The sequence below is a fragment of the Neltuma alba genome, unplaced genomic scaffold, assembly GCF_004799145.2.
Source record: "Neltuma alba isolate B1F8T4 unplaced genomic scaffold, ASM479914v2 tig00011283_pilon, whole genome shotgun sequence".
NCBI classification, from domain to species: Eukaryota; Viridiplantae; Streptophyta; class Magnoliopsida; order Fabales; family Fabaceae; genus Neltuma; species Neltuma alba.
This window is the reverse complement of record NW_021635992.1, coordinates 229,862-248,258: the sequence shown is the minus strand read 5'-3', so window position 1 is coordinate 248,258 and position 18,397 is coordinate 229,862. Positions and strand designations below refer to the sequence as shown.

The 18,397-nt window shown below is 33.6% G+C and overlaps 2 protein-coding genes across 3 annotated transcripts; one reads left to right on the top strand and one right to left on the bottom strand.

Annotated features, from left to right (window-relative positions):
• Positions 1-39: 39 nt before the first annotated feature.
• LOC114711208 (choline monooxygenase, chloroplastic) lies at positions 40-5,836 on the bottom strand. Its single transcript, XM_028895574.1, has 10 exons — positions 5,442-5,836; positions 4,059-4,104; positions 3,704-3,839; positions 3,417-3,491; positions 3,115-3,327; positions 2,771-2,866; positions 2,158-2,279; positions 1,986-2,079; positions 492-542; positions 40-404 (listed from the first exon to the last, which is right to left on the bottom strand). Exons 1-10 carry the CDS (start codon positions 5,728-5,730, stop codon positions 267-269), a joined length of 1,260 nt encoding a protein of 419 aa, XP_028751407.1. The 5' UTR covers positions 5,731-5,836; the 3' UTR covers positions 40-266.
• A 5,353-nt stretch (positions 5,837-11,189) lies between these two features.
• LOC114711209 (plant intracellular Ras-group-related LRR protein 6) lies at positions 11,190-17,770 on the top strand. 2 transcript variants are annotated; one of them, XM_028895576.1, is made up of 4 exons: positions 11,190-11,200; positions 13,667-13,853; positions 14,603-14,772; positions 16,679-17,770. In XM_028895576.1, exons 2-4 carry the CDS (start codon positions 13,773-13,775, stop codon positions 17,349-17,351), a joined length of 924 nt encoding a protein of 307 aa, XP_028751409.1. In that variant the 5' UTR covers positions 11,190-11,200; positions 13,667-13,772; the 3' UTR covers positions 17,352-17,770. The 2 variants fall into 2 exon arrangements, with proteins under 2 accessions (XP_028751409.1, XP_028751408.1); XM_028895575.1 differs by lacking the exon at positions 11,190-11,200 and having other exon boundaries at positions 13,547-13,853.
• The last annotated feature ends 627 nt before the right edge of the window (positions 17,771-18,397 follow it).

The following is an 18,397-nucleotide window of genomic DNA, read 5'->3' as shown; positions in this document are numbered from 1 at the left end:
TTCAGATTGTATATTCATCTCTTTATTTATAACTCAATGAATCACCAAAAGCTTAATAGATTACTTGACTACTACTCCTGTAAGAGAGCAAGTCTTTCCCTGGACATGAGGCTGGGATATGGCAAATTATTCAGCATAATTCATTCAGAAAAGATAACCTTATACTTACCAGAGAATAACAACATTAACATGATGCGACATTTTTCTTGATCATGAAACACACCCGCACTTACGCCGCAGCAATAGTCTGTGATGACCCAAGACTTTTAATGTGCGAGGTTTTCATGAAGCAGACAGTGAAAATGGTGCATGGCCTGCTCAATGGTGGGCGCATATCTTCCTACTGAATATGCAGGAGATTCAAGGCCCTTCTGAACATTTTCACACAGCACAATATCTTCTATCTGCGTATAAACAACAACCAGACATAGTCCAATGAACTTGGAAATATGTTGTCAAGCGTCAACCAAACTAGTACTACCATGTATTACCTGTACTTTCTCACTGTCCTGTAAGCTTCTGTCTATGAAATCTGTGTCATCCTGATAACGTAGAGAGGTGAAGGAAGTAAGAGTCTATCTTTTGCAATTTCACTCCAAGCTTTTGGACTGATAATAGGTTTTTTAAAATTGTTTTTTAAAAAAAAGTTACAATCCACAGATTAACTTCTTTAGAGGAACTATGGAACCTTAAGAATAGGAAATTCATTATAATTCTGCGTGAACTTCTAAGAAAAAAATATGTTAAAGCATAACTTAGCTTGACTAAAGCTTCAAAACCCAGTCCCAGAACTCTCTCAGTCATTCACATATTCCGAAAAACCTGAGCTCCTTGCTTAATTTGAGCTACAATCTTTGCATCTTATTTTTATGGACGTTCTCAACATTTCATAAATTCATCAGAATAAATAACCCTGCCACAAAAGCTCCGTCACCTAATGCCTATGTTTCTTGGAATTTCTATCCTCCATATGCACTAAGTACAAAATTATCAGTACAAGTTTCGCTATAGTAACATAAAAGAATCATGATAGACCCCAAACTCCAGGGTCCAGAAAGCAGCAGGAAGAGGCGAAAATATAGAATAGGAATGAGTCATGCCTTTGAATTGCCACTGAAACAGATTTTTACAAGCTTCAATGTCATAGAAAAGAAATCTACAGCAGTCCAAAAAAGGAAGCCAGGAAGTAGCTATGCTCTAGCACAGTTAGGCTCCCCGATACATCCCAACCAACCCCCTTATGTCCTCTCTCCAACAACCACGGCTTGCGCGAGAATAATGGCAAGATTAGCCCCAAGTTGGATGTGATTCCCCAGCTTAACCGGGAGTGTTTCTATAAGTGGGTGATAATTTTAATCATGTAGTTTTTCAATAGCTGTTACTCATCACCTCTGTTTGGACATCTATCATATTGTTAGTTTGTTTCTATTTGGGTGGCACCCTATATTTCTATATACTCTTTTTGATGTTTAATAAATTTTAGAGGAGGTTGTTAATTGACTGTTTTGAATAGGGTCGCAGGATTTTTGCCTTCTTTCCTTTGGTGCATTACGTTCTGTTCTACCATGAATAATAAGAATCAGAGCATCAAATATCTAAACTTCAGTTTCCCACCCATCCCCCACCCCCAACTGCTCATTAAACTTATATATATATATATATATATATATATATATAGATAATTGTTTCAGTTGTCAATAAAATACGATTTGACACAAACAATATTAAGAAAGAAACCAACACAAAGAAACACACCATTTCCTAGTATTTATTATAATAAATAGCAAGCTCCATTATTCATAAGATATAAACAACACTTGTTACCCGGCCTCCTTGTGATACAAGGGCCCGCTAATTTATTTATGAATATCTGCTAGTTCCCATGAGTGAGAGAAGAAATATGTCAACAGTAAGTGATTTCAAGACTCTGAATGCAGCTCATTTCAAGACTCATAATGACTGATGGTACAAGAATATCACATTACCTTTAGAGAGTGTTCAAGATAGTAATCAAAAACTACTCGGCATTTGTTATGTCCCAGCGGAAGTACAAGATTGGTGTCCATCCAGGGTCCATATCTACAATTTGGAAAACATCAAAAGTTAAGAAAGTCTACTATTTTGGATGATAATTACCCAAAACGATCAAGTGAGTACCTATTTATCATGAAGTTGGGATAAACAAAAGCATATATAGCATTTTTTCCAAGTCTGTCATAGCTCTCGTTCCTTTTTGCCGAGCTGCTTTCACAACTTTGAATGCTTACCCTTTCAAACGTCTACATCATTAAATACAGTCCATTATACCGCAAAAGGGGGGAAAACTAACCCTGGGTTACAATGAACAATGAATGCCCAATATCAAAATTATGTTTTTTTTTTTTTGGTTGGGGGAGGGGGGTGTGAGGGGGGCGACCTTCCTTCTGGCTTTTTTTCCCTGGGATGGGAAGGCTCCCAAACATAACATGAGTCGAGAATCATACAATTTTGATTTTTACAGTAGGGGCACTAGAACTGAACTAGGTAGGAGAAAAAAGCAGAGGAAGAGAATGAGGAAATAATTATATCAGATAATGCATCGTGTCTTTTTCTCCTTTTTTGGCCCGAAGACAATGCATTGTGTCTGGAAACATCATTAATCTACGATCACTCCCTTTCAACTCTTCCTATTGTAACTCTTACCAAACATGCCTGACATAAAAGATTCACACACATGCTACACTGATCTGTAAAGATGAAGAGCTTTTCAAATGAGAGTAAAGAAGAATACCGTGATGGAATAGGAATCAAGCTGTAGACCAGAAGCAAGGCCTTTATGCGCATATGGTACATGATAGCCACCATCTAAGTAGTTATCACAAAACACCTGCAAATAGAAATATCAAGAATTAACAGTGTCCTCGCATCTCCAATGTATCATATCATACACATTAAAATAAGACCAACCGTATTAAGAACAAATTCCATGGTTTTTCACCTGTAGGATAAATCAGCTCAAGATATAAACTAAGCTTACCGGAAGAGCGATGGTGAAAGTCTCTGAAATAATTCTTTATCACATGACAAAACTCCCAAGGAAGAACCAAATTTCAAGGCCAGACAAGAGGTCCATACCTTCCAATTGCAGTCAATGGTATATCCACGTCTGCAGAGATAACTGAGTGAAGAATCAATTCCACTGGTGCTCAATATATCTGCACTGCTACCGAGCCATTCCCTTCCCACATGATGGCTATCCACTTCTGTTTGAGGAAAACCCTCTTTGTTCAGATTGAGAAGTACAAATGGGCCCCAAATAGCTACTTCAATTGGTATAAGCCCAAAGTCCTATCCTACATTGTTACAAAAATCAGCCAACTCTCCCTCTATCAGAATTTTGTTTTACAATAAACAAATCATGGAACAGAACTTCATACATTTTCATTGAAGTCCCGCACTCCTGCTATTCTAGTTGCCTTAAGAAGAGCTCCATTCAATCCATATGTCCACCCCTGCAAAGATCATATTCCTTTCCTGTTTTAGGTTGCAGATAATAATGCAAAAAATAGGAACCTGTCATGAGGAAGAAGCAACAGGTAATGACAACTACTACCAATAGGAAAAAGCTTAAAAAATGTTCACTTTCGACCAGAAAGATAACATGAAAATAATATATATATATATATATATATATATATATATAAACCAGAGTAGGTAAACTCACATGGTAAGGGCAGACAAAGCAAGATTTCTGTCCGCTACCAGATGCAAGAAGAGAGGCATGATGACGGCAAACATTGTGAAAGGCATGAACCTTCCCATTCTCATCTCGACATACAACAAATTCAACATGTCCAAGTCTGCAAAATTAGTCCTCCAATTGGTTCTCAGAAACTCAGAGGAAAAGAAAGTTTGCTCCCAAAGATCTTTTCCCCTTCCAAGAACCAAATGGAGCTAACAGTAGAGCTATTTTACTAACAATATATGCAAGTACAAATTGGGGGAGAAAAAAAAAATCAGAATTGCTCCCCCTTTATTAAATGTGAAAATAGATGGGAGGAAAGTATTAAATTTAAAACCTGCCAGTGAAAAAGTCATGTGGATCCTTTATCTGCTCTGTGCACCCTGGTTAAGAAGGAAACAGTGGATGGTGACAATTCTTGGTAAAAACAATATTTCAAAAGAATAACTCATGGAGACACGATCCATATCATGACAGGTTTTTATGCTTCCAAACGTGGAGGGGGAAAAAAAAGAAAAAGAAAGAAAGAACAAATCAAAGTTTAGCAAATGAATATTAAAGCACACTTAAAAGTGCTAAAAGTGCACTTCTGACGCTATCTTTATGGGTTTTAATTGAAGCCAGTTTCTTGGACTACTAATTAAAGTTTCAAAAGACTTTTCCGACCAATATAAATTGCTTGAAAATAAAGAATCAAAACGATGATATCTGCTCAATCATATTTCATGCACATGCTTTCAATTTTCCCAGAATACCAAACTATTAGCTACCTTTTAAGACATTCACATTGGGCAAGATCAGAGGTAAAGGGAGTAGCTTAAAGCTGCAACAAGATTTTAAAGATCATTGGTTTATAAATAACTCATTAATCTAATATTTTCTGTCGCTCTCAACAATGAGGAAAAAAAGAAACTGCTTTGATATGTTGGTATAACTCATTAATCTAATATTTTCTGTCGCTCTCAACAATGAGGAAAAAAAGAAACTGCTTTGATATGTTGGTTTTGTTACCATTACTAACTAATCAAGTGCATAATTAATCACGTATAGCTCTTGCTTCCATGAGTTTCATTTGCATTTTGTTCAGTGCTTGAGCGAAACTTGATCACTTTTAGTGAGCGTCTAAGCTATGCTATCCTGGAAAGGCTTAAAAAACAATAGCTTAATCCAGAGTCAAAATAATTATCCTTTTAATGCTTGTATCCATGCATATACATCTCTTCTTATTCAATTTTGCAGTAACCCTGTGCACTTTAAACTAGAAGCCTTTTCTTTTCACAACTTTGATCCCATAAAAGGAGGACGTACCCTCAGATTTCTAAAAGCAACAAGGCCCTGACGGCTGAAACAATTATGAGAAAGGGGCAAAGGCAGGTCAAACTTTTAGGATCATCTCCTTATCCCGTTGAAAATTGGCAAAACTAAAATTGAAATTAAACATGATGAACCAGTAGCCTCCACGAGCCAGATTGATATTATCAATGGTTAAGGAATATTGAAAGTGCCAATTTTTTAATATATGTTGTAACCAATATTTCGGCCATTGAAGCAAAATTCATGTTACTGAGATAACTTTTTGCAAATTGATCATTCTTGCAGATTTTAACTCTGCAGTTTCATATTTCATATTTGTATCCCTCGATTTTCAGAGGAAATGATCAGTCCCACCAACAGAACAGCGTCCAAAACGAATATTGATGCAAAAGAAGTAACCACTGACCTACTGCTTGCCAGCCACTATAGAATACGCGATCAAGCTCAAACTCGAAGAAAGATGGATCGGTGTACCATGAGGCCGGAGGAGTTATAGCTTTTTCCAGGGGAATCGTGGGGTCGAAATGGCGCACGAGTCTTTGAGCATGAAGTGACACATAGGACGAAGAAACGACAGTCGGATTTCGAAGACAGCAAAAGGGAAAGATTCGATTCGAACACCGATTTTTATTTGAGACATTGAGAATCGAAATTTGGCGAGGAACAAAGGAATTGAGTAGCATCGTCATGGACATCGAAGTAGGGTTGGAAAGCGGGAGTTCCAAAGAAGAGTGCTCGCTGCTTAGCTATTGCGCTCAACGTAACATCCAGTTGCTCGGCACCATGGCACACAACCGAACACACAAACACACAGCCAGAGAGAATTATTTAATTATTTAATTTTATATAAAATTTTCATTTTAATTTTTTAATTTAAAAAAATACAGCAAATTAAAATCTTATGTGAAGTTAAATGGTGTAAAAATATACTTTAGTTTTTTCATTAATCACCCTAAATTATAATATCATATTAATTTCTATTCTTCTATTATTCTCATTAAATATGAACACACTCCTACTCTTTAAAATTATCATAGGTTTATAAAAAGGACCGAAAAAAAGAGAAGGTTCTATACTCGCCGAGGCAGTGTTTGCTTGTGTATTGAAGTTTAGGGAGTGTTTGGGTAAGATCAAAATCATGATTTCAAAAGTGCTTTTACGGTATACGAAGTAAATATATTGAGGATTTTACCTCGATTTATGGAAAAGTGCTTCTGAAAAGTGATTATTAGGGTATCCAAACACCTTCTTGTAAAGGATTCGTTAAAATTTCATTCACAAAATTTATGACTTTTTTAAAATCTGTAATTAACTTCGCAAGAAATTAAAGGATTTCATCTCATGATCTAAAATTGACGAAAATGGATATTCACTCTCAAAAATTTCAATTTCTTTTAGTTCAGAACAAAAGAATTTATGAGCTACTGCTTTTAATGAAACCTTTGGATTTGATTGATATATCATAACTGTGGCAGAGGAATAGTATTATCGCCAAAATGATAAGCTGACTAATTTCCTTGTTGTGCGAATAATAGCATCATCCGCTCCTTCTTCTTTGTGGAGGTTGCCCTAATTAGGGTTTTTAAACAGTTATAAGGCACATTTAATTAATTTAATCTTATTTTGACAAGTGTTGCACATTTTCAACGCAATCACATTGATCACACCACGCTTATTTAACTTTTTTCAAAGTCAGAATAACAAACGAATTAATAAAGTTTCCTATCTCCAGCCCATTTGCTCTCCTCCTAGCTACAAAGATTGATTATAGGAAGTGCTTTAGTTTCCTATTCTCTTAATTAATCATCATGCTTCAAGAGAGATTTGACTTCTTGGCCCAAAAGGGGAAAAAAAAAACAAAGAAAGATTTGACTTCATAATTTTACTATTTTCTTAATCACCCAATTTCATTCCAGATTAAAAACCAGACTATATACACATAAAGGGTAAAAGATCGATAATTAAGTAGCCACCTTTTAAGAACCGTTCCCAATCATTTAATTTATTCAAAAGCCTCTATCCTAGCAAAAACATTTACGAGTTACAACAATAGTATTGCAGAGCAAAGATCGAGGAGCCGACATAACATTGCAAATTTTAAGAAAACTGGTCTACCGATTCATCATTTTCAACATCACATCACACAAAATACAAATAACAGAAGAATCAGTCTGACAATTAAAACAAATCAATACATCTTTGGTAAGCAAACTCTTCTTAACAACCAACCATAAAATAAGGAAGTGTTGCTATAAGTTACTCCAAACAAGTTAAAGGGGGCCTGAACAAACCTCATATATATCCTTGCAGCCACTTTAGGGGGTGTTTGGATAGAAACCAAACCATGGTTTCAGAAGTGCTTTTACGGATTACGAAATAAATATGTGGAGGAGATTACCTCGTTTGCGGAAAAGTGCTTCTAAAACCATGGTTTTGGGTTCCCAAACACCCCCTTAGAATCCCAGGCCAGCTCGAACGTATGGCTTTTTGTCAAATTCACAGGTTAATTTCCTTTAATTCAACAGAAAAATTGTAAGTCTAAGGCCTCTTAGGAACCTCTAGAATATAATTATTAGGAGTGGTTTAGGTCATAAATACCACTATAACGAACCTTATTTTCATATCAGATTTGAGATAATATAAAATACTACCCCTGATTATGAGACTCTATTTACAGTTTATAAACAAGATTTTATAATTAAAACTAGAGGTAATCTGTTATTTTGTTCCCTATTTTATCCTTCCTTTGCTATTGTGAAAGGCTAGCCAACCTATTATTAGATTGATGGTTCAAGATTTGCAAAGCTCCCAATTTATATCTTAACCCAAATTTATATGTTGCTGTGTACTGCCTCCCATTTTTAACCTAAAAGTTAGTTAAAAATTGAATTCGGTCTTAAATATAAAACATCAATATATTTTGTCTTTCAAATTTAGATTCTCCCGGTCTTATTTATAAACTTCAAATTTAGGAAGGGGTGTCATTCATTTTATAAGCTTCAGTTTGACTTTATCTTAATAATTAATGCATTTTTTCTCATTTTGCCCTTATTTATTCTCTCTCCTTCTTTATACTCTCTCCTATCACATTTCTCAACACATTCTCTTTATCCATTTTTCTCATTTATCACAGGGACATTTTTGGAAATAAAGGTGCATTTCTAACTTACTTATTACTTTTAACTGATTTTAACTAATTATTCATTATTCATAAATTAGTTATTTAATTAAAACTTATAATAAAGATAGCAGGGAGTAATTTTTTTCTCTGAACATTCCTTATTGATTATAAGCTTTTTATTAAAAGGGTAGTTCCAATATACATGATTAAAGAGATAATCTAAAAAGGTTAACATATATTTGTTACAAATAAAAAACTAAACTAATTATCTTTAAATTAATTATATAACTCTTATATTAAATACTGAAAGTAGTTTTTGGATTATTTGTTCTTTGTATTTGCGGTCCATCATATCATCAATGTTCCTATTATTAATGTTGAATGGTCGCTTCTCTTGCCAAGTTTAAGAAACTTCATTTGTCCTTTAATTTGTCCTACGCCATGGATTACGCCAACCCCCTCATCAATCTTGAACATAAGGCACATTTTTTTGGTCAACTTTAGTGCTACGTACCCTCGTCTATCTATATTATGTCTTTTGGACTTCTTTCAACCTATGATAAAACGCCCACCTCTTATAGCTATTTTGCACTTTAAAAAAATTGGTCCCTAAATTTTTTTATTTCTGTTGACATTAGCCTCCAGGCGAAATCTCTTGCTGCCAGGCGGCCGCTTTCTTTAAAAGGATTTGCATATTTTAATCCAAGCACGCCATTTTCTTTTTGCCTTTCCATGTGCCTCCCCCATGATGACCTAAATTTCTGCTTCTTATTCAAATTATACATGAGAATAAATTACGAATATTTTCATGTGCAGAGTACAAAATGTTTTTATAATTTGTTATTTAGTTGGATCCACAAATTCCAAATAATTAGCTTGGACTTGTACACCGAATTTATAAATAAGTTCCTTTATGAGTTATATCTAATATACTTTGGTTTGCTAAATGTTTTCATATTATATATATCTAAAGACATGTAGATTTTGAGATGTTGTATGATATATGCAACACTAAAACTTGCCATATATTATAATAATCACAGCCGCAACTATATTATTTGGTCATCTATCAATTGTCGCTCCGTACCAGCTGTATCACCAATTGCATGTAATCATATGGATGAAGTGATCAATATATTTGTAACTTATTAGTGTAAATAATAAATAATACAACTCATCATTTTAATTTTTGTGTGCAGGCTAAAGGTATCTAGATAGTTCAGAATGCTATAATATGCATGCTTTTTCATGTACTATGTGAAGTCGTAGATGAATTATATAATTTATGTACTATTTCTTGTTATTAATATAAGAGGTAGATAACTGATTTAGAAAGATTAAAGAAATTAGTTAAGTTGGTTAATTGTAACAAATGTATATTGATTTTTCTAAACTAATCATGTGCATTAGAACTATCTTTTGGTGGGAATACCTTACAATCAATAGAGATAATTTTAAAAATTGTTAAAAATCAAAAAGATAAAATAAATTAAAGTATTATATTTAGGATTAAATTTAATTTTCAACTATCTTTTATATTCATCACAGGAGGTAGTACTATATATTGTGTCATTCATTTCCTTATTTTTTGCCATCTATATATTACTCATTTTTCAGAAAAAAAACTTAGGTCAAGTTTCTTATATCCATCATGTCAAGTTTTCTAATAATATATAACCATGTGTCCTATTTTTAAAATATTAACATTAAATAGCATTTAATTATAAATTTAGATCATGTATGATTGGAGAATTTAACATAATGAGATAAAAAACTTGATGTAAATATTCTCTCTCTTTTAATATCATATATAGATGGAACTTATTATTTATTATTTAACGAAAACCCGTAATTAAATTAAATAATACTTATAGACCATCCGTACAGCATAATGAATTAACTGTAACCGCGCATTTAATATTATGCCACCGCCAGTGGGCCAGATAAGCTATATTCAATCTTATCTCATTAGTATATGACGAATTATATATTGCTATCAAATTAAAAATGACATAACATGTGTAATAATTTGGGAAAATCACTAACAGGTCCCACAGAAGACAATTTATTACTCTGAGGTTCCACGAAATGTCAAAATCACTGATAGGTCCCAAGGGACCTCAGAGTAATATTTTCGTTTTGTAAAATGACATTACTGCCCCTCATATTCCAGATTCACATTTGCTCTGTCATTACGATTTACAACCTCAGCAGCGACTATTAACAATCTAATGAGAGGGCGTTAACAACCCTAGCAGTATCCGTTAACAACTTACTTTATAGAATTATATAACCTCTACATAAGAGTAAATTATAACCAAATAATATAATACAACAACTTTAACATTAAAATGGGAGATATCATTAAGAATTTTAACTAGATCCAATAGGATTATAGTAATATTTTAATGCGAATATCCATTTACAATCTCAACAGCGATTATTAACAACCGAATGAGAGGGTACTAACAACCTAAACAGTAGCCGTTAACAACTTACTTTATAGAATTATATAACCTCTGCATAAGAGTAAATTATAACCAAATAGTATAATACAACAACTTTAACACTAAAATGGGAAGCTTTTTGATATCATTAAGAATTTTAACTAAATCCAATAGGATTATAGTAATATTTTAATGCGAAGATCCATTTACAACCTTAATAGCGACTATTAACAACCGAATGAGAAGGCATTAACAACCTAAGCAGTATCCGTTAACAACTTACTCTATAGAATTATATAACCTCCGCGTAAGAGTAAATTATAACCAAATAGTGTAATACAACAACTTTAACACTAAAATGGGAAGTTTTTTGATATCATTAAGAATTTTAACCAAACCCAATAGGATTATAGCAACATTTTAATGCGAAAATCCACTTACAACCTCAACAGTAAGTATTAATAACCTAAGGAGAATTGTTAACAACCTTAGCAGTGTCTGTTAACAACTAACTTTATCGGATAATATAACTTCTAACTATAACTAACTAAATTATAACTAAATAGTCTTAAAGTTAATCTTATATAGTTGTTAGAGGTTATATTATCCTATAAAGTCAATTGTTAATAGATACTGCCTAGATTGTCAACAGCTCTCTTTGGGTTATTAATACTCACCATTGAGGTTGTAAATGGATCTTCGCATTAAAATGTTGCTATAATCCTATTGGGTTTAGTTAAAATTCTTAATGATATCAAAAAGCTTCCCATTTTAGTATTAAAGTTGTTGTATTATACTATTTGGTTATAATTTACTCTTATGCGGAGGTTATATAATTCTATAAAGTAAGTTGTTAACGGCTACTGCTTAGGTTGTTAATGCCCTCTCATTCGGTTGTTAATAATCGCTGTTGAGATTGTAAATGGATATTCGCATTAAAATATTACTATAATCCTATTGGATCTAGTTAAAATTCTTAATGATATCAAAAAGCTTCCCATTTTAGTGTTAAAGTTGTTGTATTATATTATTTGGTTATAATTTACTCTTATGTAGAGGTTATATAATTCTATAAAGTAAGTTGTTAACGGATACTGCTAGGGTTGTTAACGCCCTCTCATTAGGTTGTTAATAGTCGCTGCTGAGGTTGTAAATCGTAATGACAGAGCAAATGTGAATCTGGAATATGAGGGACAGTAATGTCATTTTACAAAACGAAAATATTACTTGAGGTCCCTTGGGACCTGTCAGTGATTTTGACATTTCGTGAGACATCAGAGTAATAAATTGCCTTCTATGAGACCTGTTAGTGATTTTCCCTAATTTAATTACTATGCTGCTATATATCTTAATGTAATGAACAGATGACGTTGAAATAATACTAACATATGATAGACCATTCGTACAATATTGCGTACTAACCGTTGAACTTGAATCTTGTGCCAGTTGGCCTTGAAAACAACTGAAGCTTATTATCTCATTAATCATGAACATTTTTATTGACTTTGACATTTTTTTTAATCATATAATACAAGAGGATATGAATCAGCCCAATTAATTAGTTAACCGCATGATATTACGTTTAATATCAATAAATTAAAAGGGGATTTTTATATTTTCACTATTAAAATTTTGATTAAATTATCATATATAACTATGTGATATTCATGGAAATTATACAAGCGTGACATTAAATTATTATACATAACTATATGTCATGTTTATCAGAATATGTAATTTACAAAATAGAAAATTCTATGATAAAAATATAAAAAATATTTAATTTTCTGGTGAAGTTTTGGATAATAACTATATATGATCAAAACCAATATACATAATTTTTCAATCATTGATTCAATGCTAACGCCATCTAACTTGATTTAAAATCAATCTTTTACTTTTGAAATAATGTTTGTGACTTATGTCATATTATATTCTTAAATCGACGTGAGATATTTGTTAGAAAATTTCATGTTGACATTAAGAATTATATCAAAATAATCAAGAATAAAAAGTTTCTTCAATCCTTGTTCATTTGTTATGAAAAGAAAACTAACTAAATTTCGGTCCAATAACAAGAAGAGCCATATAATTTAAGTTCCCGATATTCGCGGCATGGGGAAAAAAATCAAAGAAAATTTCAGAGTAAATGGTTATACAGGAAAGTTTATGTAAATGTTGAATAAGCTGATGAAATTTTTTAAAAAAACCAAAGGACATTTGCATGGTTCATTTTTAATATTATTTTTTTAAACCAAAAATGGTAACTTTAGCAAACAAATGAATTTTACTGTTTATAGTTTTTGTATAAAAGTATTACTATTAGATTGCTTAGAATCTAAAGCAAATAGACAAGACAAAAGGAAATGGTACATAAGCAAAAGATACAAATAAGTCGAAACAGATGAAATGATGATATGAAATAAAGATCTTGTTGGAAAAGGATGGTTTGCTATGAACCTGATGGGAGCCTTTATTCTTATCACTAGAGGGATTGCCCGCCTTGTATTCCCTTTGAAAATTATTGCAGAAGTATCAAGCTAGCTCACATAAATATTTATGTATATATATAACATGTATATATTGATGATACGTCGATTGTTCATATCCGTGTAGTTTTAATAATACTGAGATCAGATAAAGTCAAGTGATTGATAATATACGTATAAAGATTCTTTTTTTTCTGATTAATTAGTTTAAAAATTATTTATTAATTCTGAAAGGAAAATGATCATAGAAGAATAGGAGTAACGGAGGAGAAAAAGATGGGGGGTTGACTTGATCAAGTGGGTAAGAAGAGCACGGAAGCCTAAGCCTCAGCATACGGTTTCTTGTACTTGGCTGCTTTAACGTCATCACTTATGTCCCGTTCCTTCATTTCAACCGTACGTCCTCTCATTTCAGTCCCTCCTTTTCTATTTAAAGCAACCCTTCCTTCTTCGTCTTCTTCATCTTCATCATCGTCCTCTCTCCCTCTCATAACTTGTATAGTTTCTGCAAGATGATGTACGAAAACCAGCGCACTATTCATCATGCTCCTCATCATCAACATCAGCAGCTGAGGAAGATAAAGACTCATCACAATCAAGATTCTCAGAAGCACAGATCAGGGCATGCAGATCATCAAGAGGAAGAAGGAGAAAAGCTCCAACTAGTCGACCTCAGTGGCATGTCCCTCGACGCTCTCCCTAGCCCTTCTCTTAATTTAGCCCTCATCTGCAAGTTGAACCTCTCTAATAACAACCTTCAGGTATGTCTGTGTGTATATGCACACCTCCTCCTTACCTTTCACTGATTTATCAGGTCTCTATGTAATTAACCATCCATTGCTTTTCTCAACACTCGTTAATATATATATATATATACACACACACACATATAGCTTTATATATTGAATTGTTCCATGGTTTCGCTTGCTTCTGTATATGCACATGTATGAGTCAGCAAGCTAGTAATCGGAATCTGCGGGAAAATTAAAAAGCTATTTCAGGTAATAATATTGGTTCAAAGTCTGGGAAAGGCCTTGTTGGAAGAAGTTTTAATGAAAAAGATCAGATGATTAACTCATTTCGTGCCAAAAGATTGATAACTTATCAGCATATACCAAGCGTCGGCAACATCAGATAAAAGGGAAAATTTAAAAGGCGTACATTTTGGTTGGGTTGACGTATATCGTTGTGTTCGCCAAGTAGGAATACTTTTTTAAGGGCGAAAGAAGGTTTATATTATACTAGTACATATAGACAAAAAGTTTGGAAAAGTTTTACAGCTGAAGCGTGGGCTGTGGTCAAACAAATTAAAAACCTGGGGTCTGGCGATTAATTACTCTGATGTATGTTCGTTTTATGTCATATCATATCGATGTACCGTTCACACTTCACACCCCAGTCATTATTCATTAATATGAACAAAAGAAAACTGAGAGCTACACTAAAACCACAGCCCCACCCTAATATTTATTTGTTATGACCATAAACTTACTTTGTTTGATTAACACAGGAAATTCCGGAATCTCTAACAGCGAGATTGCTAAATGTAGTGGTGTTAGATGTGCACTCCAATCAGCTTAGGTCTCTCCCCAATTCCATTGGCTGCCTCTCCAAGCTCAAGCTTTTGAATGTCTCTGGCAACCTCATCGAATTCCTCCCTAAAACCATTGAGAATTGCAGGTAATCTTCATCATTAACCAGCTCACTTCTCCTTTTTTATTATCATTCTTATCGATTTCCTTATAGCAAAACGTCAAAGTGCTCTTCAAATTACATACGTATGCTTGGACTATTATAATCATCACAGACATTACATATATATATATAGACAAACACGCACACAAAAACCCGTGGCTATGTTGTACGTTTGGTGGCAGATTTTTATATTTTTATATTTTATATTTTTGTTTATAAGAACATTGAACCTGGACATACATGTTGACATACATATATATAGGTTTTGTGAAACATGTTTTTGCACCGAGAGAATCTAAACTGATGAATCATACTACCTTCCATTTTATTTATAAGATCCTGTTTGCAAACTATAAACAAGATCTTATAATTAGAACCTGAAGTAGTATCACATAGTAATTGATTATTTTGAATGCTTTTCCTCTTGTTGCTGATGCATATATACGTTGAAATTAAATATCCAACAAAAGTTACAAAACAACCCATTAAGTGGGATAAACAGTAGCTAGTAAACACTGTAGTATTTAATTGATTAATTAGACTTAACTTTAGACGTGGCTATTCTTCTTAATTATTAGTGTTGTTCACTTTTCTATATCTTTCTGCTGAAACCGCGTTCGTCAAAACGCATGCCAAACAGTAGGATATATATTTATATGCTTCATAATCATGACTGGATTCGCAGGTTTAATAATTGATTAGATTGTTAATAAGCTATTAGAGAACAATTATATATATATATATATCCTTCAAAACCTGTTGTTTTCAAACGTAATTGATGCTGATTTACGCATCTTTTGTTGAATAAAAAAATATTAAATGTTTCCATAGTTGCATATGTACGTTGATGATGCGTGGCATTCAGAAACAGAGGGCACGGCAGGGAGGCGAATTTTGGGTGCAAAATTGCTTCGTTTTCTAAGGGGTTGCGATCAATAGTTATTTTTTACTTGAAACAAAAGAGAAGTCAATAAGGCCTGCATATAATTACGGAAAACTTGTACAAAATAAAATAGTTCACGGATCCTTTTCAAATATAAATTGTTTGACTATTAATTCGTGGTGTGTATTGAGTGATTGATTTTAATCGTGCAAGGAACTTCAACGCATCCACATGCACAGCAGAGATACTTATTTTCTTGTGTTCCTATGATTTCCATGGAGATAGATATCAATAATGTGCATCCTTTAAATTTATTGGCCAAAATATTCTTCTTTTGATGTTTATTTCACATTTATTAGCATTTTTCATTAGAAAGATTGGTCAAAAGTCTCTGATTAGAAAGTTTACCAAAAGCAGCTAAAAATCTAAATTCTTCGGTAGGTGCAACTATTCATTATCTGTGTGCAATACATTTTTAACTATGTGTAAATATTTTTCATTATGCGCAAAGTTGAAAATAGTTTACACGCATCTAATTACATTTGTTGAAAAAAAGTTACACACATGGTCTTTAAACAAATTTCATTATCATCTTTTAATAAAATTTATCTCTTAAAACTATTTTCATCTTAGTTTTACTCTTTATTTTTTTCATTTTATACCCAAAAAAAAATGAAAATAGCTCTGTGGGTCCCCGGCGCATCATGGTCCCGTCATGGCTGCCAATTGTTGAAAATATCTCAAGACAGGAAAGCTACATCGATATTAATTTTCAAGAAATAAGATTCCAATATTCCATTGTTGTTAGCTGGAAATATTTTGCATAAACTATTAATTTGAGATACGTCAGAATATACATCAATGTTATGACCAAAAAAAAAAAAAAGAATATACATCAATGTCTGAGACTGTAAATATAAACTATATATATTGCTATTATATTGTTACATTGAAACTGTGTTAGAATGTAACTGTAAACTAACCTTTGACCACCGTACTACGGAGCAGGGCCTTAGAAGAACTGAACGCCAACTTCAACAAGTTGACTGTACTTCCGGACACCATAGGCTTCGAGCTCATCAACCTCAAGAAGCTCTCCGTCAACTCCAACAAGCTCGTCGTCCTTCCCCGCTCCACCTCCTACCTCACCGCCCTCCGAGTTCTCGACGCCCGCCTCAACTGCCTCCGAGCCCTGCCGGAGGACCTCGAGAACCTCGTCAACCTCGAGACCCTTAACGTCAGCCAGAACTTCCAGTACCTCGAAACCCTCCCTTACTCCATCGGACTACTCTTAAACCTGGTGGAGCTCGACGTGAGCTACAACAAGATCAAGGCGCTGCCGGACTCCATCGGCTGCCTGAAGAAGTTGATGAAGATAAGCGTGGAAGGGAACCCCCTGGTGTCGCCGCCGCCGGAGGTGGTGGAGCAGGGTGAGTATGCGGTGAAGGAATACTTGTGTGAGAAGATGAACTCGGCACACCAGAGCCCGCCAAAGAAGAAGTCATCGTGGGTGGGGAAGCTGGTGAAGTACGGGACCTTCGGAGCGCGTAGGAAGGAGCGTGAGGAGCGTGAAGGTTTCATCATGCACGAACAGTATCGCGCCATTGCTGGCCTTGCAACTCCAAGGCATGTCAGTATGTTCTCTCCCAAACGACTCTTCTCGCCCCGTAGGTACTCATGAGGCGCAAGCCGGTCAACATCGTCTTCTCCAACCAATGATCCTGGGTTTTGGTTGAATACGAATTATTTCATGTGCTTATAACTTCACTGTTTCGTTCTTGTACGTTTCCGTAAATCGGAGTTACAAATATGTATGATAGGTTTGTATGTATTTGTACGTAGATTACAATGAATCAGAGAGGAAGTACTCTACGTGGTGGTGGATTATTTGTGGGCACTAGGCCTTAGTGATCATCTTTTATTATGTCTTTAGGGAAAAAAGTGTCAGCCATGGTTTTTTTTTTTTTTTGGGCTAGTGTCAGTCATAGTTTGTATTAATTGACTTGATATATGGTGAATCTTGAACATCTAGGTTATTATAGACTTCCTGTTTAGTTGATAGTTATGATTAATAAGAATCAAAGGATTATAGCTAGTACTTAGTTCAAAGGAATCTCTCACTTATAAGAGAATTTAGAATTTTCATATCACTAAATAAATTACAGGGCCACTAGCAATAATGAAGAGTAGTTGAGTCATGAACGTTATCGAAACCTTCAAAAAGTTATGATTTATAAAGTTGTAATTAATGACATTTTAAAATAGGGGTAATCTTAAAAAATTTAATTAATAGTAGTATCTTGTTTGATTACTTATAATGAGGATTATGTATTCTTTTTAGAATTTGGAAAAATATATATCCACACTATTTTAGAAGGTATCTTGTAAGAAGGACTGGGGGAGTAAATAATTTAAGATCAAAATACTTAAATACTTCTCCGGTTTTTAATATAAAACCCAATTATTGAATTAGTTTTGGTCTTAAATGTAAGACCTATTTCTCATATTTATCAATTTTTTTTAAATTGTCCCTATGGATACTCCATCAATTATAATCAAGTAGAAGAGAAAAAGGAGATATTAACAAAGATAATTATGATATTTTAGGAAAAATGTGTCACATTTCTTATAATTAACTAACTTACCTAACTTTTTTAATTTAATCAAATTAGTTAAATGGATCTTATATTAAGGATCGGAGGAATAGTATATATCTTGAAGATTACA